General features: G+C 43.3%; 1 protein-coding gene across 1 annotated transcript in view; it reads left to right on the top strand.

Annotated features, from left to right (window-relative positions):
- LOC126456060 (acetylcholinesterase-like) overlaps nt 1–22,863 on the top strand; it is a 194,746-nt gene that overhangs the window by 147,297 nt on the left and 24,586 nt on the right. The window contains exons 8-9 of the mRNA XM_050091815.1: nt 1,038–1,219; nt 15,291–15,423. Coding sequence (XP_049947772.1) covers nt 1,038–1,219; nt 15,291–15,423 — 315 coding nt within the window. The remainder of the gene's footprint in view (nt 1–1,037; nt 1,220–15,290; nt 15,424–22,863) is intronic.

Here is a 22,863-nt window from a genome sequence, read left to right as displayed (position 1 = left end):
CAGCTATCCTGTTCAATGCAAATGCAAAATTCTTACCTGCACTGCTGAACTGAAGGTCACTTTGGGAAAGAATCATAAATTTTGATTGTTTGTGTATGGATTGCACAATATCTTCTTAATGTTCGAGAAAGTAGAAAACTTTGCTGTTTCCTTCACGTGCCGGAAGAGACTTGTCCAGCTTAAATTCGAATTTAACTCTGCTATCCCACCAGACTTTTAAGTATTTAGATAAATGGTCGAACATAGTATTATCAGCATTATTTGTCGCTTTTTGACATAGAGACGGACGTAAACATTGCACATTGTGATTTGGAACATCGGTAATAGTTTATGTATGTAATACCATGCTCAATATGTATGTAGCCATGCCCCAGTTTAATGCTGATGGATCCTTAAAGTTAAAAGGATCAGATACAACGTTGTATACATGTCGGAAGATTTTTCGAGTTTGACATGTTCTAAAGCGTTTTGTATAATATACTACCGTATGCATGACATGTTAGTGCTACTCTATCTACACACTCTGTCCTTTTTTAGCTGTTCCAGTATACCACTTGGTAATGCCCATAAGGTCAAAATAAAGGAGTGAAAACCAATAATTTTTACACTCAATGGCAACTTTGAGGTCTTTTAAAAAGTGTTACATGACTCTGAATTTCAAACAAGAGCAGTAAATGCTTCCTTTCCGATATAGATTTTACTGATTTTAATGTAATAGTTAAATGACTTTCAACCCTACGGGTATTTCTCGTTTGAAGTATCATCACTAGAGGCAAACTGTATAACGTTATCAGCAAAATTAAGGTAACCGAGAACCACAAAAGCAGTGAAATCAAACGAACTGTCGAACTGTCACCACAAGCCAACAAAAGATAGTGAATGCGTAATAATGAATGCGTGCTTACGGATTTTATTCCTTCTTCTGATCGGTTACGGGTGATTTTGAAAATAAATATTAAGAAGTCCGCTGCTCTGTACGAAATCAAAGTTGAAAGTACAAACGATATCAGCGCATTCTCTCTGTTTCCTGTTGACAGCTGGTGGTTCATTATCAACGGAGGCCCAAATAGAGAACCTGAACGAGAACTTTGGCGAAATTGTGGGCTGTGATTTACGACTTCCGACGAAGGAAGAACGGCTAGAAGGTGCTGAGGCCGTCAAAGAGTTCTACTACAACGGCAGCGACATCACGCTGAAGGACAACTACACCACCGCTCTGGTAAGACACGGCATGTGTAATGAGCTGCTCGAACCTTTCCCTCCACTCAGTCTTCTTCCTCACTGTTATTTACGTTTACCTCAGCCTGTCCCATGCCGCATACCCACCCTCACTTCGCCCCTAACCCCACTTCGCCACCCCAATCTCCCTTTTTAGTCCCCTGTCCCCTACGCATTGTGAAGATATGCTTTTATCCTCCTCCCCTTCAGTTGAAGTACAAATGAAAAGTAGTACGAGGTGTGATCAGAAACTAACGGGAATTTTTCAGTTTCACTCGATTAATACATCCGGTTTACAAATTTTGTTGATACACATGTTTCTGATATATGTTTGCATTTTCCGCTGTTTTGTATATTTATTTTGTTGTTGACAGTCGAAAAGGCTATAAGTGTTTTCGAGTGCTCGGTAAATTTTTACTTTAAAGAAAGATGGATCAAAGAATCTGCATTAAATTTTGCTTGAAAAATGGAATAAAGTGGAGTATCACATTCTACATGTTCCCTGTGGCTTTTGGTGAATCTTCTATGAGTAAGACGAGATTTGCGAGTGTATACACGTTTCAAATACGGTCGGGAAGACGCTGAAGACGACGACTGCCATGGATGCCGCTGCACGTCAGTTACTAACGACACTGTGTAAAAACTGAAGAACATGGTTCTGGAAAATCGCTCGATCATCTTTAGACAGGTTGCTGATAGTGTCAGCGGATCCTTTCGCTCATGCCAAGCAATCTTTTCAGTTGTTTTGGACATGAAAGGTGTAGTAGCAAAGTTTGATCCGAAATCGTTGCATTTCGACCAAAAACGAAGAAAGTTACAACAGTATGGTTGGTTGGTCGATTAAAGGGACAAAACTGCGAGGTTATCATTCCTATGGTCCTTAGTCACACAGGTCTCGGATTAAAAACATAACCAAAAAGAATTCTACCAGCTAAAATATTGGGAAGGAACAAAATGCTTAAAACTATGTGAGTAACTACACTGAAGGAAAAAAACGAAAATAGCAAGCCAAAATCGAAAACATAAAACTAGAAGGAAAAACTCGGTAGAAGGTGTTAAAACACCTTAGCAGACGTCTGATCGCAAGAATAAAATGGATGTGCCAGGCGATCTGCGGCACACTAAAATCTCTATCCTGAAAACACAAGGCCAGAGAAACAGGGACAGTGAAAAGACGAACATCAAGTCGAGCAAACAGCACCAGAAAAAGCGAGGAAGAATGAAAAATTCAGGTAGAGTGAAAACCTTGGGGAGAAGTCCCGGGGCCAACCTTAAGATTGAGGGATGAAAATCCCCCTTTCGAATAAAACTTAAAACTAGCTCACCTGTTGAGTCATTGTCTCCTGACACCATAGGTGGTGGGTCAGGAAGGTTAAGAGTCCGTCTCAGGGCCGCTAGATTGTGACAGTCCAACAAGATGTGAGCTACTGTAAGTCGAGAATGGCATCGACACTGGGGTGGGTCCTCGTGACAGAGGAGATGACCATGAGTCATCCATGTATGGCCGATACAGAGCCAACAAAGGACGATGGAGTTCCCACGAGTGGTCACATGGATGCCCTCCATATACTGGTTTGTCTTCTTTATAGAACGTAATTTATTTGGAGTAGTGGGAGAGTGCCATTCGGTATTCCAGGTCCCGAAAACTTTACGGCTTAAGTCTCATCGGTGATCAGTTTTATGCAAGCCGATCTCCAGAGTCGGTTTACCGGTAGCCTGTTTGGCCACACTGTCAGCGAGTTCATTTCCCAGGATTCCGTTATGTCCTGTGGTCCAGATGAAGGGCACTGAATGTCCACGGTGCTAGAGAGCATAAACAGACTAACTGGATAGTTATCACCAAAGGATCGCGACGGGTCCTATGGTCGAGATCTTATAGGACGCTTAAGGGGTAACTACAGAAGAGGAAGGACTCATCACTGCAGGAGCGAACATGCTGAAGAGCGTAAGAGCGTGAGAAATGGCTACCAACTCTACACTGAAAACACCGCAGCCATCCAGCAAGGAGCGCTGTTCAGTATGTCCAGCGTAAACATGAGCGAAGCCAACATGACCATTTACCACTGAGCCATCAGTGTAGACAATTTCTGAGCCCTGTAACTTGCCGAGAATAGAGAAAAATTGGCGGTGGAGGGCCTCAGGATGAACTGAGTCTTTTGGGCCTTGTGATATGTCCAGACAAAGCTAAGGCTGAGATATAGAGCAAGGAGATGTATTTGAGTACTCCTGAAGGAGTGGTGGTAGGGTGAAAATCTCGTTCAGAAGAAGGGACCGAGAGCAAATTGCTGTCGTAATCCTAGACCTGGGCCATCCTTGTGGGAGATGAATTACTCTGGTTGAGAGGAGGAGGCATTGATTCGTATGTTCAGGTGAAATAAGACATGTGCAGCATAATTAACGAGCAGTTGTTGGCACCTGATTGACAGTGGAGGGACCCCAGCGTATGCGTGTAGGGCTTCTTCGGAAAGCTCGTGTCACAAGCAAAACACCTCAGTGGTGTATTGGGTTCAGTATCCACAATGCAGAAGGTGATGGTGAACCATAAGCCAGACTCAAATAATCAAGGCAGGGCTGTATTAGAGCTTTATGGAACTATAGAAGAGTAGAGTGATCTGCACTCAGCTAGTGTTACTCAGGTAGCTAAGGGTATTAAGATGCTACCAGCACTTTTGCTTAAGCTGACTAATATGGGGAAACCAAGTTATCTGGGCGTCGAAGATCAGTCGTAAAAAGCGATAAGTGTCCACTGTGTTAAGTAGTTGGTCATCAAGGTAAAGTTTGGGATGTGGGTGGACACGATGACAGTCTTGTCAACTGAAAACTGAGAGCTGTGGGTGAGGGCGATGACTGCGCCTTTTGTATAACTCTGTGCAATCGGCGTTCAGCAACCTCAATACTAGAGGAGCAAAAGTGAATAAAAAATCGTTAGCATTAGAGGAACGGAGGACTCCACAACTGCTGCTAGACCGTTAATGGCTGCTAAAAATAGTGCAACGTTCACTATAGAGTCAAAAAAATGTCTCTGAGCACTATGGAACTTACTATCTGTGGTCATCAGTCTCCTAGAACTTAGAACTACTTAAACCTAACTAACCTAGAACCGCTCGGCCACCGCGGCCGGCTCACTACAGAAACCGTGCGGGATCCCATTCCTTGGATATGGGCTGAACTGTGGAAACTACCAACTTGAACATGGAAAGTATGGAGCAACAAAAAATTCTGTATTAAGATCAATAGCAGGCCCTGGAGGCCACATTCGTGTAATGTGTCAATGATGTGCTGTCTTCATATGATGTCGTAGGCCTTTTGTAAGTAAAAAAGACGCCAATAAGGTGTTGACGTCGGGCAAAAGATGTATAGATAGGAGCCTCTAGGTATACCAAATTATCATTGGTGGAGCGGCCTTGGCAGTAACTACCCAGGGATGGAGCCAGAAGGCCCTGAGACTCCGGGAGCCACCACAGCAACTGGCTGACCATGCATTCAAGCAATTTACACAGAACACTGGTGAGGCCAATGTGTCGGTAGCTGTCCATCTCTAGGGGCATCTTACCGTGTTTCAGCACTGGGATGATGACACTTTCCCACCATTGCTGTGAAAAGGCGCCCTAACTCCAGATGCAGTTAACGATGTCAAGGAGGTGATGCTGGTAATCCACTGTTAGATTTTTAAGCATTTGATAGTGAATATGGTCTGGTCCTGGAGCTGTACTAGGGCAATGGGCAAGGGCTCTGTGGAGTTTCCACTACGTATGGCCCAAGGTGGCGTGCAGTAAAAGATAAGCACCTTCGTTCCACCCATTGTTTTAGGATACGAAAAGCCAGGGGATAATTCTCAGATGCATGTTGGAGCATAATGTGCAACAAAATGTTCGGCGATTGCATCTGCGTCTGTATACATAGCTCCATTTGTGGAAATCTCAGGTACACCAGCAGGGGTCCGGAATCCGTAAAGGCATCTGCCCTTTGTCCAAAACTGAGGAGGAGAGGTAAGGGTCCAACTGTTGAAACATACCGTTCCCAGCACTCCTGCTTCCGCCTCGTTATTGGTAGTAGGGTAGCTGTTTAAAGGCTGTTGGGTGCTGCAGTGATGGGTGCCGCTTATGACATTGGAGTGCCCAACTACAATCTCTAATAGCGACGGCGGCTTCTGGGGACCTCCAGGATACCATCTCTCACTGGAGGATCCAGGGGAACATGGGATTGTGAAGTCTGCAGCAGAAACAATGGTCGCAGTTGTGTTTTGGACCACCACATTGATATTGCCACGTGGTGGAAATCCAACTGTGGCAGCAGAGAATCCAGTCAACATTAATAGGAGCCCCCCTGGGCAGGTGACCAGAGGAGTGACACAGGGGTAGGGACAGGAAGATTGGAAAGTGATGGTTACCACGCAGGTCGCCATGAACTTTCTAGCAAATAGATGGTAGAAGACCAGGGCTGCAGATTGAAAGATGAACGACTGAGTAGGTGCCATATGCCACACTGAAGTGTGTGGAAGCACTAGTATTTTAAGGTCGAGTGGTGTCAGTAGATTTTCGATATGTTTGCTGTGGCCAGTACTCACAGTTTCACCCCACAGAGAGTTATGAGCATTGAAATCACCCGGAATAAGGAGAGGTGGGAGAACTGAGAAACAAGTGCAACCAATACATTTTGAGGTACTTCACCATCTTTGGGAAGACAGATACTGCATACAGTAAGATCCTGTGTTGTCCTTGCCCTGACAGCTACAGCCCGTAAAGTTGTTTCGAGAAGCACTGATTCACTACATACTGAGTCAAGGACTTACACACATACTCCACCTGACTTCCTGTTATAGTCAGTACGGTTCTTGTAATATCTCAAACAGCCGCGAAGTGCAGGGGTCCACATTGCTGGAGACTAAGGTTTCCTGAAGGGCAGTACAGAAAGCAGGTGACGTGCTTAAGAGTTGTCGTAACTCAGCCAGGTGTTGGAAAAACCCGCCACAGTTCCAACAGAGGATTCAGTTTTCAGTGTATCGGAAGGGCATAAAGAGACCGAGGAAGCAGTTTACGCTACAGTGTCATCTGCTGCCACCGTTTGAGTGCTTGTGGTGTTGTATCCATTGGTTCTGTGGCTCTCGGGAGATCTGGGTCCTTAGGGCACACTAGCATCTCCATCACATTCTCAGAATTGGAGCGTGCTGGATGTGGTTATGTGGGGGGCCATCGGGATTAATTGCGTAGCCACTGGTATACATGCGAACTTGTAATGTTAATTAATGAATTTTATGTAATTCAGATAGATTCATAATGCTGTCTATGACGAACTACATATAGTAGTCAGTATTTACTATGAAGGTATGGCCGTATACATTTCGTAAGAAAAGTTACCAACTTTGTATATGCACTACACCCACGTGCGGTATATGAAGAAGTACACTATTACATGCATCTGTGAAAGAACACTGTAAAGTATTTTACTTATTTCATCACTGCACTTCTTGCTTTTGCTGCCTGTCACATTCTTTTCTAAATATGTTTGACTGAGAAATATGAGCTTTACATTTTTCATGCAGAATTTCGATTATAAGCAATACCACCTATCGGTTTGTTGGTAGGTTGGTTGATTTGGGTGAGGTGACCAAACAGCGAGGTCATCAGTCTCATCGGGTTAGGGAAGGATGAGAAATGAAGTCAGCCGTGCCGTTTTGAAGGAACCATCACGGCATTTGCCTAAAGCGATTTAGGGAAGTCACGGAGAATCTAAATCTGGGTGGCCGCACGCGAGTTTTAACCGTCGTTCCCACGAATGCGAGTCCAGTGTGTTAACCACTGCGCCATCTCGCTCGGTATATCGGTTTATGTAACAACTCTACTTATAAATTTTCCATAAGCAAAGCCCTCTGACGGTTTGTGTCGTAGCCCCACTTGAGCATTTTATAATGCAATTACTTGTAGGACAAATGTTATAGACGGTTTATTAATCTGATGATTACTTCATCAATTTTTGAACTTTCTATAAACCAGTCTATACGTAGCTGGCAGACATATCACTACAATAGCGCCCTCTTGTAACCGACTCTAATGAAGACCACATAACATTACGATCTGTCTACACTTGGTTGTGGTACACAGCATATGACGAAGCACATTGTACCCACAGACAGTATTGTCAGTAGTATTTTAGCATGATGATTCTTATATTTTTAAAAATTTGGTTAGAATTCTCCAAAACGTTCAGCAGATTCATTGTCACGTTATTGTAACCACAACATGTTTATGATACCTTGTACACACTTCTTTGTAGCCTTTGACAATGATATAATATCGAAACGCGTGAGTCAGTTTTCATCCATTAATAAGTGTAGCCTATCTACAAAAGTAAATCTTACGTATTAGGCATAATTAGACGAAAGACTCTTTATTGTTTGATTACGCTATTGCCGAACAATCGAGTGAAGGAGTTTCATCCAGTAAATACCTGGGATATGAGTGGACCTATTTAGAGTGAAAGGACTCCATAATAATATAATCGTAGGAAAGACACAAGCTATTCTCGTCCAACATAGCATATACTTGTGTACTCCTTACTCCAGAATCGTTGCCAGATAGCACTGATAGAAGAAATAGAGCAAATACGAAGAGGAGCAGTGTGTTTCGTCAAAAATTGATTGAAATGCCTGTAAGCACTATGGGACTTAACATCTGAGGTCATCAGTCCCCTACTCTTTGAACTACTTAAACCTCCATACTCGAGGCAGGATTCGAGCCTGTGACCGTAGGAGGCACGCAGTTCTGGACTGAAGCGCCTAGAACCGCTCGGCCACATAGGCCGGCTGTGTTTCGTAACGGGGTTCGTTTAGAAGCACGAAAGTGTCACGTAGATGCTCATGCAACTCCAGTGGCAGAAGCTATATGAGACCCTTTTTGCATCATGAAGTGGTATAGCGATAATAAATTCCCATGGGCGTACATTCTTAGAAGAGTCAGGAAACATATCTCCTGGTCTAACATGTATGAAGATAAAAACATAGTGATTTCTTCCTCCCACACACCATTTGCGAATGAAACACAACGGCAGAAAGTGTGTGTGTTACACCAAGTATCCTCCGCCACATAAGGTATTTGCGGATTATAGACGTATCTTTAGATGTAGACATAACGGAGAATCTTTGATTACTTTCAGCTGTTGTCAAAATTCGACGCTGGATTTTGTGGTAACGGCACTGAACTAGACGCTACCGTATCACGTCCTACGTAATCTCAATGGCAGTGAGGTCTGATGATAGTGCCAATCAGTGTATATGACGAACGAAGGGAAGTATGTAGTCTGTACAGGAGCGTTATCCTCGTGGAGAAATGTCAGCTGAACAGACTGTTTGATACTTAATATGTATTTTACAACATTTACTGTTTCCTCATTAAGCAACTTACGTGGACTCTCGTTCTACGGCATGGCTCCATTCTCTCCTCAGGTTTATTCCTACGTGTATTCCAAGTCGAGCACGATGCAGTCCAGTAATTGGGTGGTTTTCTTGTCGACAGTGCAGTCGCAACAGATTGTCTCCAATGCAAGGGCAAATTCAGTCCTCGTCACTAAACATATCTATTTTGTGTTTCTCGACATTATCGGCGACGTACATATTGTATAGTGATCCATCGCTTTCGAAAGTCTACAGAGCAGCTCTTTTGCTCGTAACGCACCTGCCGTTAGACAGTAACTCATAGTCCTATGTGCAAATCACGTTGGTCATAGTCTGTGCCGCAGTCTTTCTGTAATTCAGAATAGCTAGTCGTCTATGTGATGTTCACTACCAAGTGACCCTCCCTTTTGTCCACCAAGGCCTCGCCAGTATTTTGTTGATTCCTGCATTTGTAGCTCTCGGTGCTTCCCTGACACTTCTATAACATTTGTTAAACCCAAGGTGATGCTTAAACGAACAGTCTAGTTTTCCCGCAAGTCGAACACATATTTCAGGATTTCAACGGTTTCGTGATTATTATACCATTCCTACATAGTCAACAGCACGATTTTAACGAATAAACCTGCTCAAGGGATACCCTTCGATAGCGATCGGCTTTTAATAGGTTCTAGTGTGGAGCAAAATAAAAGACACATAATCTTTTATACATGACCATACAGTCGTTAAAAAACTGAGTTTAAAATTGCTGAATGAACAGCGTTGAAACGATAACAGGTATAACAAAATTTAAATACAAGTTCTATGCTTTATAAGTTAATTACAATGGTGCACTAAAATGACCGTAGGAGGCGCGCGGTTCCGGACTGAAGCGCCTAGAACCGCTCGACCACAGCGGCCGGCTGTGTTTCGTCACGGGGTTCGTTTTTCGAAATTCTCTCTCCACTATTTAGGTCTCCATTTAGACATTTGACTAATAGCAAAATGTGTGGCATCATTAATAATACATTCAGTCTCATATGATGAAGCGGTATTCCAGAATATTTGTCCGAAATAAGCTAGAAATATCCCTATATTGCTTTATGCGTGCCCGATGTGTGTCTCTTCATTGCTAATTGTCATGCTGGGTTGTTTAATAAGTCCTTCCCTGATAAATTTATTAAAAATATATATTCTACGCATATTGTTCCACAACTGTTCTTTTTTTTCTTTTAATGTTGTGAAATACAAAGTATCTTGTACTGGATTCGTGTTTTCTGTTGTAATGTCGTGTATTTTTTTTTTCAAGTTCACGCCTTTTCACATTTAATTGTGTTATCTCTGAAACTGAAACTTCCTGGCAGATTAAAACTGTGTGCCCGACCGAGACTCGAACTCTGGACCTTTGCCTTTCGCGGGCAAGTGCCCTACCATCTGAGCTACCGAAGCACGACTCACGCCCGGTACTCACAGCTTTACTTCTGCCAGTATCGCAGGAGAGCTTCTGTAAAGTTTGGAAGGTAGGAGACAAGATACTGGCAGAAGTAGAGCTGTGAGTACCGGCCGTGAGTCGTGCTTCGGTGGCTCAGATGGCAGAGCACTTGCCCGCGAAAGGCGAAGGTCACGAGTTCGACCTCGGTCGGCCACACAGTTTTAATCTGCCAGGAAGTTTCATATCAGCGCTCACTCCGCTGCAGTGTGAAAATCTCATTCTGGAAACCTCTGAAACTGTTTGTATATTACTGTTGTAACGTTACTGTAAATCAGTACAATAATGAAGAAACAAAGTGTTGTTAGGGTCAAAAGGTGTTGAATGATTGTGATGCCAATGCGTCGTATTTTGGACGTGCAGTCTGCTGTTTCTCTCGGATCACATCTTCAAGAGTGAATATTTTATTGTTCATATACACTGATAAGCTAAAACATTATGACCAATATCCCCCGCGACGTTGGGTGCTGCTTGGTGGCGTTGCGGGCCGTGACGTAGCTTCAGAAGTATGTAAGCGGAGCAAGCATGGACGGTGGATCACCGTAGCGAAGATATGGGCTGCAAATAGGGAAATCCACTGGGATAAGCGACTTTTCAAAGGCAGTATATTATAATGCAGAGTCTAAATAGTATCCAGACAACGGCGAAGCTGGTCGAAACTTCAGGTGCTACTCTCGTGAGCATCTAACGAAAAAAGTAGGACGACAGTGGAACTAGCACGGCGCTAAATGGTTGGACGTCTACGACTCTGGTGTTCGGATGTTTTTCTGCTCTATAAAGGAGCGCAGATGATGATCTGTGGCATCTCTGACGAAAGAGCACAATGCTAATGCACGCATAACTTTTTGGAGCTCGCCGTTCATCGCACATTGTTGAACATGGAGCTCCGCAGCAAACCACCCCTACGTGTTTGCATGTTGACTCTGTGACTTCGTCAGTTAGGATTGCAGTGAACACAGTACCATGGGGGCTCGACCGTCGATCAAACTTGTCGGCTCTTCGGGTGAATCACATTTTTGCTACATTAGGTCGCTGGTCGTCTCCACAAACGCCGTCGTCTCCACAAACAACGGCTCGAAAGGTGCAGCGCTCCACGGACGCAGGCTGCTGGGCGCAATATTGTGCTATGGGAGACATTCTCCTGCGCTTGCATGGGGCGTGTGGCAGTAATCGAAGACACGCTGGCAGCTGCGAAGCCTTTGCATCCCTTCGTACTTGATGTCTTCCCCGTCGGCGAATTCATCTTTCAGCTGTACATTTATCCATGGCTCGGAGCTAGAATAATGCTATAGTGGTTTGAGGAGCATTGTAAAGAACTAATGCTGATGTCTCGGTGACGAAATTCGTCTGTTGTAAATCCAATGAAACCCATATGGGTCGCTATCGGAAGCCATCTCCACGTACGCAAATGAGCGGCCCGATATTTACACGAATTACGTGACCTTTGCGTTGGCGTCTAACGCCCTATATCTCCATAAACCTACCAACAAACTGTCGGATTCCTGATACGCAGAATCAATGATGTATTTCTTTAGAAAAACGGACAAATAAGCTATTAAACAGGTGGTCAGTTTGTGTGTGTGTGTGTGTGTGTGTGTGTGTGTGTGTGTGTGTGTGTGCACGTGCGTATGTGTATATGTGTTTATCGTTTTGTATTTACTATGTACAAAGTTGAAAAAAAAAAAAAACGAAGGTGAGGTAGATCTTGAATAGAAACAAAAACGTGTTACCGTTTGACTATCTGGTAAAAAGAAATTTGCAATTGGGAACACAAAGATAACAAAAAGAGATCACAGTAAACGTGAAGCACAAATTGATGCACGTGGGACGCGAAATGAAAATTTATTAGGTATTTCCAAGTATAGTATTAGACAAATTTCGGATTGCCATGGACAAATCAATAGCGATACATGATCTGGAGACAAAGAGACAGGCTTGATGAAGGGATGATGGTAATTCATCACAACGTTCGTTCAAGGCTTCCTAAAAACGAATTCATAATTTTAGACTAAGACACAGGATTGCTTCAAGGGAAACCAATAAAGTCATTACTCAGTCGCAAACAGCGAATAAAGAAGAAATGAGGACACTGTGAAATCGAAAACTGTATTAGTTGGATCGGGTAATGAGTTATTTTGACCATCACGTTTCAGTGCATGCAGGACGAACATTATACTTCAGATGTACATCCAGAGTTGAAATTCCAGCACAATTCCTGAATGCCTTAAAACATAATTACATGATACAACCCATGATACCTGCAAGCGGATATTTAATGACTCCCTTGCTCATAATTTTGAAAGAGAAACCTGGCAAGTTAAAAAAGATTTATAGAAAGCAGGTAATATCCCAATGTTCACTTCTACATCCGGTGAATTGGCAGCAGAGCTGGTAAGGAAATCGTTTGAACATGTTTATGTACCTAATACGAATGAAAAACCTGTCTTGTCTTTAGAGTCATGAACCGGACAAAACGAAAAAATATTTAACATCGTTACTAAACATGTAATATTTCAACGATTCCTGTCGGAACGCCGGTATGATTCAGGCATTAGATGTATCTGCATTCCGGCTGTGGAAAAATTTCTTGAAAAATTTTTCAGACAATATTATATGGTTAGGATGTTAACTTGGATTTAAGGAATAACGTTCTAAAAATTAAATACCTCATTCACAGTTTTCTTGTCCCAGATTTGTCAACCATTTTAAATATCCATGGTACGAGAGTGGTTATACTGAACAGAAACCACCTGAATGTGAGACTCCTTTCACTTTTTATTTAAAAACTGTGATCCTGAAACTGCAATTGTCCTATGTGCTTCGTGCACAAAATCAGAGTGCATTCAGCATTTTTGACACGAACAATTCTGTGTTTGCTCATTATTGTACAGATTTACAATAACGTTGCCACAATAATGCTTAAAAAATTTAAAATATAACATAATTAAAGCTGGAAAGGTTACAACTAGCAAAAAAAAAGATTTACATGAAATGAAAACAAAAAACCCGAATCCAACAAATGATACTTTATATTTTATGAAATTAAGAAAAATGAATATGTACAGAACAATGTGGGTACAATATGTGCAGAAAAATGTGTATAGAATGCACATTTAGAATGTATTTGTCACGGAAAGACTGATCAGACAACCCAACATGACATTTCGCATTGAAGTGGACACACATTGGGGGCAGGCACGCTGTGCTATAGAAATATTTCTAGCTTATTTTTGACAAATGCATCTTTGAATACCATTTCATCATATATGATTGAATTTGGCATTAAAAACGCTGTACATATTGCCATTAGTCAAATGTCGAAATTAAAAACAAAATAGTGGAGAGGTAGGGAGGTGATTTCGAAAAAAATGTGACCTTTCGACAAAGCTGGGTGCACAGTTGTAACGTACATCAAAAACGAAAGAACTCTCATTTGAAGCTGTTTTTGAACATCTGGTGCCATTTGGACGTTATTCGTTCAGAAATATCAAACCCGGTATTTTTAGGGGGTTATTTCACCCCCTTAACGACCGTATGGCCACGTATAAAGGAATATGTGTCGCATATTTTACTGTGCTTTACAATATATTGTAAGCTGTGCAAATGGAATTGTATCCGCTGGGTAAGTTTACTTGTAGGACTATCCTCCACAAATTCATATGGGAAATATGGTTTTTTATCGCACATGTAAGTTATCCGATTTTAGGTTTTGTCTAATGGGAAAGTAGATCACTATTAGCACGGAAGATTATTGAGAAACAGTCCTATGCGCTTAATGTAAAACTTGACTGTTGGCTAACATAGGTAACATCTAATCCGGATATCACTGATTAGGTTTCCACTGACGACCGTTTGTCTGGTGAAAAGGTCTGGAAGAGGCATCGCTCAGCGCTGTGAGTGAATATGATAAGCTCCTAGTTAAAATTAGCAGTGCCATTGATTCACAAGACGCCACAATCACATTAGATTCGAACTTCTACACCTGACTGTAAGCCAAGCATTATTCGTTTAAAGCATTATCTGGGCTAGACACGTAAAGTCGATATGCGATAACTCATGATTACATACCAGATATACAATGCAGTTCTTCCCAATTGAAGGATAATTAAGGACACTCACGGATTGGTTTTAGCCGATATTAAAGTCACTGATAGAAAAATGTTCATGTTCGATATTTGGCCCAAAGAGGAGGAGAAGCAATAGCGTACAGGTCGCGTTACCATCCTGCGTTCGAAAATGATATCGTATATCCGTACGCGGGGTCAGCGGGGCAGATAACGTGCTGAAGGGGCCCAGGTTCTATGCCCGACCGGGTCGGTGATTTTCTCCGCTGTGAAACTAGGTGTTGTGTTGTCCTTGTTTTCGTATCATCTTAACTGACACGCAAATCGCCAGCATGGCGTTACAGGGAGAGTCTAAGCCTATTTAACTTCGTATCGGGGTATGGTTTGGTCATCATGAATCTTCTGCATTGTCATAACAGGCTATCGTATCGTGCGTCCCCTGTTGAGATGACTGAATTGGCACCTCCTGAAAGCCAGAAGTAAAAAAAAAAAAAAAAAAAAAAGAATAAGACTAGCTTAAATCCCAGATCATAGCGAAATATTAGGGCCCATTTGGACGACTGGTTGGTTAGATATCTAGTAGTGGCCAAAATTGCCAACACACGTGTTTGACCACCGACCCGAGTAACAGAGATGGCCGGAAGTTCCAGAGAACCAGTCTCTCTTAATAGTGACTTAAGCAGTGGTTGGGTGTGCCGCATTGGAAGCAAAAGCCGCAGAAGTGCCAACTGACAGTCATGAAGCAATCACAGAGCCATACGAAAAGTAAGATATTATGACTCAGTCCTGGTAGAGCATACTGACATCATTCGGAATGTTTATGTTACAGTTTTCGTAATGCTGGTCTGACTGGGTCAGATATGCCTAAACACATTTGAGGCTTACATTCTGAGTTCACTTCCCATTAGCCAAACTTCTATTCCGCAATTAGTGTTAAAAGTAACATCTAATCCTTTCCAGCGACAGGGAGAAAACATTTGATTCGTTTTTTCTATGTTAAATTCTTGAAAAATCTATACAAAATTTGCATTTCACTTGTGCGCATCTTCTGCATATCGTTCGATTAATTGCACTCGAATCAGAACATTGGCTGTGTGTTTATTGACTTCAAATAACACAACAATGTTTATGATGCTTTCATTACGTTTCGCAGTTTGACTCGCACCTCTTCTTCGTGGAGGGAGTGGACGCCGCCGTCAGGAGCATGTCTCGCTTATCCTCGCAGCCTGTCTACTACTACCAGTTTTCGTACGTCGGTCCCCTCAGCTTATATCCTGGTGGCCCAGGTACGAGAGGCAATTATTTAAATAACATACTCAGGAAATTCTATAGCGCTATTCCATATCTAGGAATTTAAGTAGCTTCACCACAGCAAAGAAACTGACATGTTGATAATTTTTCTAATTCATTGGACGAACGATACTACAAAAAAACTATACTAAACATCTTTCTTCACTTTTCGAGTAATCTGCACTGGCAGTAAATACTTCTTTCAAGTTTATAAAACTAAGTAATGAAGTTATACCAGTCAGAATGTGATGCTGACACTAGTGATCTCGACACGTGATAGTCGCTCACCCTACAGCAACTATCCTGGTAGTTCGCAGAAAAAGTAGGTTCTCAGGCACGTGTATCAACGACATGCCCGTCAATCAATTTCTCCACAGTCAAATATTTATCAGTCGATACTAAATTCCTTCAAAAACAATATTAAAGTATTTTCGGCAAAACCCGTAGCTGCTGTTCGATGTTAACTATCATTGTGATTGCTGGCGGTTGATTCTGACGTGGTTCATCAGTAACAACTTTCTGTTTATTCTGGTGGAAGTAGAGCCAGTCGCAGAAATATTTTCCTTCAGAAATATGTTTTGTATGGCGACAGCATCAATTCATGGGTCTTTGCGAACGTTTTTCCGCTCCGGTAAGGAAACTTGATGTGCGGTGTCTGCTCCATAGGACTTCATAAGGAGTTCTCACACTCACTACGAGTGCAGTCGACTGGCCGCAGCGGTGACTACAGCTCAGTGCAATGATCAACGCTGTCACCCCTCTCACGCATACTTCGTATAAAGTCTCTAATTTTTGCATATTGTGGAGAAAACCTTCCTAGTAAGCTATGAGAAACTATTTTAAATGGTATCTTTTTCGTAAGGCAGCTTTAGGCATTTCGTTTATAAACAGATAGTGCTGAATTTTAAGGAGCTCATTTATTCTTATTACACACTCTAGGCCAAAAAAAGGCGCACCACAGAGGAATTATCCGAATAGGACAGAAATCGACAGATGCACTGCAAATATATAGACAAACAAATGATTACAATTTCAGAAAAATTCGATGATTTGCTCAAGACAAAGAGCTTCACAAACTGATCAAGTCATAACGTGTTGGTCAACCAGTTATTCGGCTTCTAATTCATTGATAGACAGATGTCCTCCAAGTGGTTATCATGCGAAGTACTGTCGAATGGGCCTACTACACTCCTGGAAATTGAAATAAGAACACCGTGAATTCATTGTCCCAGGAAGGGGAAACTTTATTGACACATTCCTGGGGTCAGATACATCACATGATCACACTGACAGAACCACAGGCACATAGACACAGGCAACAGAGCATGCACAATGTCGGCACTAGTACAGTGTATATCCACCTTTCGCAGCAATGCAGGCTGCTATTCTCCCATGGAGACGATCGTAGAGATGCTGGATGTAGTCCTGTGGAACGGCTTGCCATGCCATTTCCACCTGGCGCCTCAGTTGGACCAGCGTTCGTGCTGGACGTGCAGACCGCGTGAGACGACGCTTCATCCAGTCCCAAATATGCTCAATGGGGGACAGATCCGGAGATCTTGCTGGCCAGGGTAGTTGACTTACACCTTCTAGAGCACGTTGGGTGGCACGGGATACATGCGGACGTGCATTGTCCTGTTGGAACAGCAAGTTCCCTTGCCGGTCTAGGAATGGTAGAACGATGGGTTCGATGACGGTTTGGATGTACCGTGCACTATTCAGTGTCCCCTCGACGATCACCAGTGGTGTACGGCCAGTGTAGGAGATCGCTCCCCACACCATGATGCCGGGTGTTGGCCCTGTGTGCCTCGGTCGTATGCAGTCCTGATTGTGGCGCTCACCTGCACGGCGCCAAACACGCATACGACCATCATTGGCACCAAGGCAGAAGCGACTCTCATCGCTGAAGACGACACGTCTCCATTCGTCCCTCCATTCACGCCTGTCGCGACACCACTGGAGACGGGCTGCACGATGTTGGGGCGTGATCGGAAGACGGCCTAACGGTGTGCGGGACCGTAGCCCAGCTTCATGGAGACGGTTGTGAATGGTCCTCGCCGATACCCCAGGAGCAACAGTGTCCCTAATTTGCTGGGAAGTGGCGGTGCGGTCCCCTACGGCACTGCGTAGGATCCTACGGTCTTGGCGTGCATCCGTGCGTCGCTGCGGTCCGGTCCCAGGTCGACGGGCACGTGCACCTTCCGCCGACCACTGGCGACAACATCGATGTACTGTGGAGACCTCACGCCCCACGTGTTGAGCAATTCGGCGGTACGTCCACCCGGCCTCCCGCATGCCCACTATACGCCCTCGCTCAAAGTCCGTCAACTGCACATACGGTTCACGTCCACGCTGTCACGGCATGCTACCAGTGATGGAGCTCCGTATGCCACGGCAAACTGGCTGACACTGACGGCGGCGGTGCACAAATGCTCCGCAGCTAGCGCCATTCGACGGCCAACACCGCGGTTCGTGGTGTGTCTGCTGTGCCGTGCGTGTGATCATTGCTTGTACAGCCCTCTCGCAGTGTCCGGAGCAAGTATGGTGGGTCTGACACACCGGTGTCAATGTGTTCTTTTTTCCATTTCCAGGAGTGTAGATCGTAAAAATCTCATGCCCATAATGCTCCAAACGGGAAGAGACCCGGCAACCTTGCGTGTCAAAGTAGAATTTGCCGTGTGCCAAGACAAGTAGAAATTCTCGACCTGTGAGGGCAGCCATTATCTTGCTATACTATAAGCCCAGGATGGCTTGCCATTAAGGGCAACAAAACGGGACATCTAATATCGTCGATGCTATAAGGGTGCCGGGGGCTGCGGGTGAAAACTCAAGTGGTCCTGCTATGAAAAGGCTCCTAGTTTTGGTGCAGTATGCTGTGTAACAATTAGCGTCCGCTGTCTACGGCGTCTCCAGACGCTTCTTCGATATGGAATCTCATGGACTGATGTACAGTTGTCTTCAGTGATGGGTCCTGTTATGAACTGAGCCCCGATGACGAGTGAAGTGATTTGGAGTGGCCTGACTGTTATCCGCCTTACGGCCCGAAGACCAGGAGTGGTCTGAGCTGCCATTCCTTTTCATAGCAGGACGCCTTTGGTTTTCATCTGCTCGACCTTTACAGCACAATGGTACGTCGACGATATTTTACGCCCCGTTTTGTTACCCCTCACGGCAGGCCATCCTGGGCTTCCATTTCGGCTAGATAAGGCCCACCTGCACACGGCGGTAATTTCTACTGCTTATCTTCCCGCTTGCCAAACCCCACTTTAGCCAGCAGGGTCGCAGGATCTCTCCAGCTGAGAACGTTTGGAGGATTATGGACAAGGTCTGCAAACCAGCTCGGGATTCTGATGATCTAACGCGCCACTTGGGCAAAATTTGGCAAGATATTCCTCAAGAGGATATCCAGCAATTGTGTCAATCAGTTCCAAGCCGAATAACTGGTGAACCAACGAGTTATTGATTTGATCAATTTCTTAAAGCTCTCCCTCTTCAGTAAAACATTCAGTTCCTCTGAAAGTGTAATCACTTGTACATCACATCTATCGACATCTATCCATTACAGCTAATTTCTTTGTGGTGCGTTCTCTTTTGTCTTAGAATGTATTTCCTATTTACAAATAGTGTATTTAAGTACAGCAAGCTGCAAACAAACTTATTAAAGTAACACACATTAGTGCAGAGAATAAATTTAATGGATGTGGTGCACCAACTGCAGGAATTTAATTAATGAACACCATAATAACTTTTATTTGGATGCAATTTATCTATTATGACACGACTGACAAGTTGGTGGTAGTTCATAAAATAAGTTAATGATTTACTTGTATTTATTCGAATCAAAACAATTAGTATCTTTCTACTAGAAAGATTTAAAAACAGTAATATGCCCATTCTACTGATGATAACCTCAGGGTCCCATTCCTGGACGTTACTTCGTCAGGACTTCGAGGCCACACGAGCATAGCTTCCATGCAGCATTCATTGGACTACAGAATATGCTGGTGAATATCGAGTACCTGCGGCCATACCATAGAGAACTAAGTGTCTCACACCACTGACTCAGATGATCATCATTTATGCTCACTATCACAGTTCTGAGCGGCCATTCAACAGAAACTGGAAAGTCTCATTGATACAGCAGCAACATGATCAACAGTAGGAGTGCCTCCAGTCCTACTGCATCTGTATTCTGATGGGATTTGCGAGATCAGATCTAGAGTCCTATAAATCTTATTATGTGTAAGAAACTTTCATTGTGCCTGAATGAGGCACTCTTAACCAACGCTAAGAATTACAAACTTTAGAAAAAAATGGCACTTCTGGGAGTACTCCAGAGTAATTCCCGGTTTCACAATCCGCTACATCTATCTGTCAATTCCTCACAGTCTGCTCAGATGTATTCTGACCTCCAATAAAACGCAGAACTCACCAGTACGTGTCACGAGATACCTTCCCGCTGGTGTAGTTTGTAGAGAAACAGTAATTGCAGAATGGGTTAGTCAGGGGCAATCAGTGACATTCAACTTGGATCTCTCGCTGGATCTCACCTTACTGTTAGTAACAAATCCATCTGGGACGTTTCAACTCTTCAAAAGCAGCCCAAATTAACAGTTCGTGATGTGATTGTGAAGAGTAAACGCACAGCAACAACCACAGATAATCAAGATCAGAAAGAACTAATGTACTTACGGACAGGGACCGTCAAGCATTGGGGGACGGAGGTTTTAAAAAATCGCATGAAGTCGGAGCAAGGAATCACTCGTGCGTTCCAAATCGCTGCCACCAGTCCAGTTAACACAGTGTCGGTGTGTAGGCTGTTAAAAAGAATAGGATGCAATGTTCGAGCAGTTGCTCATAAGTCACACGTTTCTACAGTCAGTGCTAACCGACGCTTGAGGCGATGTTAACACTGGCGCCAATGGAAAATGAACGACTGGAAACATGTGATCTGGAGCGATGAATCGTACTGTACCTCGTGGCAATCCAGTGAAAGGATATGTGTTTGGTGAATGCCTGGAGAACGTTACTTGTTGGGATATGTAGTGCCAACAATGAAGCTCGGAGGACAAAGTATTACGGTATGGGGGTGCTTTTGGTATTTAGCAAAGTTACATTTATTGCGCTTAAGAAAACGCTAATTGAGGAAAGATACGAACACATTTCACAGCATTGTGTACTGCGTACAGTAAAGGAATAGTCTGGAGACGGTGGTTGTATCAGCATGTCAGCATGACAATGAAGCCCGTCATAAGGCAGCATCAGTGAGTCCATGTTTTGTGGACAATAACATTCCTGAAATTGACTGGGCTGCCCAGAGTCCCGATCTGAACGCAATGGAATACGTTTGGAATGAGTTAGAATGTTGACTTCGCTCCAGATCCTAGCATCCCACATCAATACCTTTACTCGTTTCCCTTCTTGAGGAAGAATGGGCTTCCTTCCCTCCATAGATATTCTGGCACATCAATCAAAATATCCCCAGCAGAAGATAAGTCGACAAAAAGGTGAAGGATGTACACTACCTAGAATAATGTTTCCTAATACGTGTCGCAGATAGTGTACATCCCATTGACTCATACTGCTTTTAGCTCTTATAGAGAGAGCTCTGGCACGTTCACTATGCACTACAGCAGCTGAATTTCTGACCATAAAATCGAAATGTCCGTATCACAGGTACAATGGTGTCAGTGGAGACACCTGGCCTATCGCTTTCCTACGAGATCCATCCTTTCCCTGTCTTCGGGCACTTTCTGTACAGGCACATCATAATACAGAACTAAAATGTTGTACTGAAGCTTAGCTCAGCAGCATTTCGTCGTAAGTAAAACTTCGTATTTACCTGGTAGTGCTGAAAGACTAGAGTCTCTAATACTGGGAACGAAGCCAATGACTCGTCACACACAAATATTTCCTCCACAGTTTTCCGAAGACATGGTATATTCTAAACACAAGTCCTAATCAACAGTACCGGGTTTTCAAGATCAAGGATCAATATTACCATATTGTTCCCTAATTTTTCACCTTAGCGAATTTTTCCACTCCACCAGATACTGTGAACTGAGCTAAAAATATTATTGTGCTACGCTTACCCACGACAATGGTTGAGATCTCAAAAATGTGATCTGATCAGTACATTAGTTGAAATCTTTATGATGAAAGAAAAAACAGGAAGGATAGTTTGGAAAGTAAACTGACAGGATGTGAAAAGCACACACGCATGTCCAAAGGACTTCTTGCGACTGTCTTACATTTACTCCCAAATCTCTACACAGTCCGATACGGTCTTAGCTTTCACTTACTGTTGACTGCAGTTGATACGGTATTAGCTTTCACTTATTGTTGAATGAAACCCTTCTATTGAAGTGAGTAATTGTGGTTCGTACGGACAATAACAGGGAATAATCTGTGTAGTACACGTGAAGGGTCCAGTTTCCCGTTCCGGCAGCAGGAACACTAAAATAACACCACGACAAACAAACACACATCACAGTTTCAAGAAGAATGGAGCCATACACCTAACATTCCGATGCCGAGTAGGAGAAATGAAAGGGTGAATAAGCCGCAATTCATCTTGCACAGCACAGATGTGGGGCTTCCCGCATTATCACCTAGCAGTCTTCTGAATAAGACATTCACAAATAAGTGGCATAACTCATAAGATATATGAGCTGAATTTCGTAAGCTGACTTTTGTTTTTATTCTGAAAACAGGGACATTAATAGATCTACTTTTCACAAACTTGACATGTAAATTAATGCCGGCCAGGGTGGCCGAGCGGTTCTAGGCGCTTCAGTCTGGAACCGCGGGACCGCTACGGTCGCAGGTTCGAATCCGGCCTCGGGCATGGATGGGTGTGATGTCCTTAGGTTAATTAGGTTTAAGTAGTTCTAAGTCCTAGGGGACTGATGACCTCAGATGTTAAGTCCCAGAGTGCTCAGAGCCATTTGAACCATTTTTGTAAATTAATGATAAAGAGTTGGTGGTAACAATCTTCCCTCCTGTTTTTCAAATATAACGCGTTTATCTACGACAAGTGTTGGGGGAAGCAAATGTATGAATACATCTGCCAAGGTATCAGAAAATTTCGCCTTTTACAAGAACAGACAACAGACCCTACAAACTGTAAAACGAAAGTTTATTCTCGCCACTCATCTTAAATGTGTAATACAGCCTGAATATCTGATTATTGAAGCATAATTTGAATTATCCATATACTAATTAAATAGTTTTATGTTACATTAACAATGAACACAATGTGGAACTATCATTCACTGAGATCAAGATAAAGCAAGCTACAGGCAACTGTGTAATGATACGAAACTGGGAGCCTGTAATTAGTACACAAAAGTCTTGAAAAGTTCGTTTTGGGAAAGCGCGAGTTATGGAAAGCTTACGCAATGAACAGCCTTCAACCTAAGAGGAACCCTGGAAGC

The sequence above is a fragment of the Schistocerca serialis genome, chromosome 2, assembly GCF_023864345.2.
Source record: "Schistocerca serialis cubense isolate TAMUIC-IGC-003099 chromosome 2, iqSchSeri2.2, whole genome shotgun sequence".
Taxonomy (NCBI): Eukaryota; Metazoa; Arthropoda; class Insecta; order Orthoptera; family Acrididae; genus Schistocerca; species Schistocerca serialis.
The sequence above is the reverse complement of the archived record's forward strand: the minus strand, read 5'-3'. Positions and strand labels throughout refer to the sequence as shown.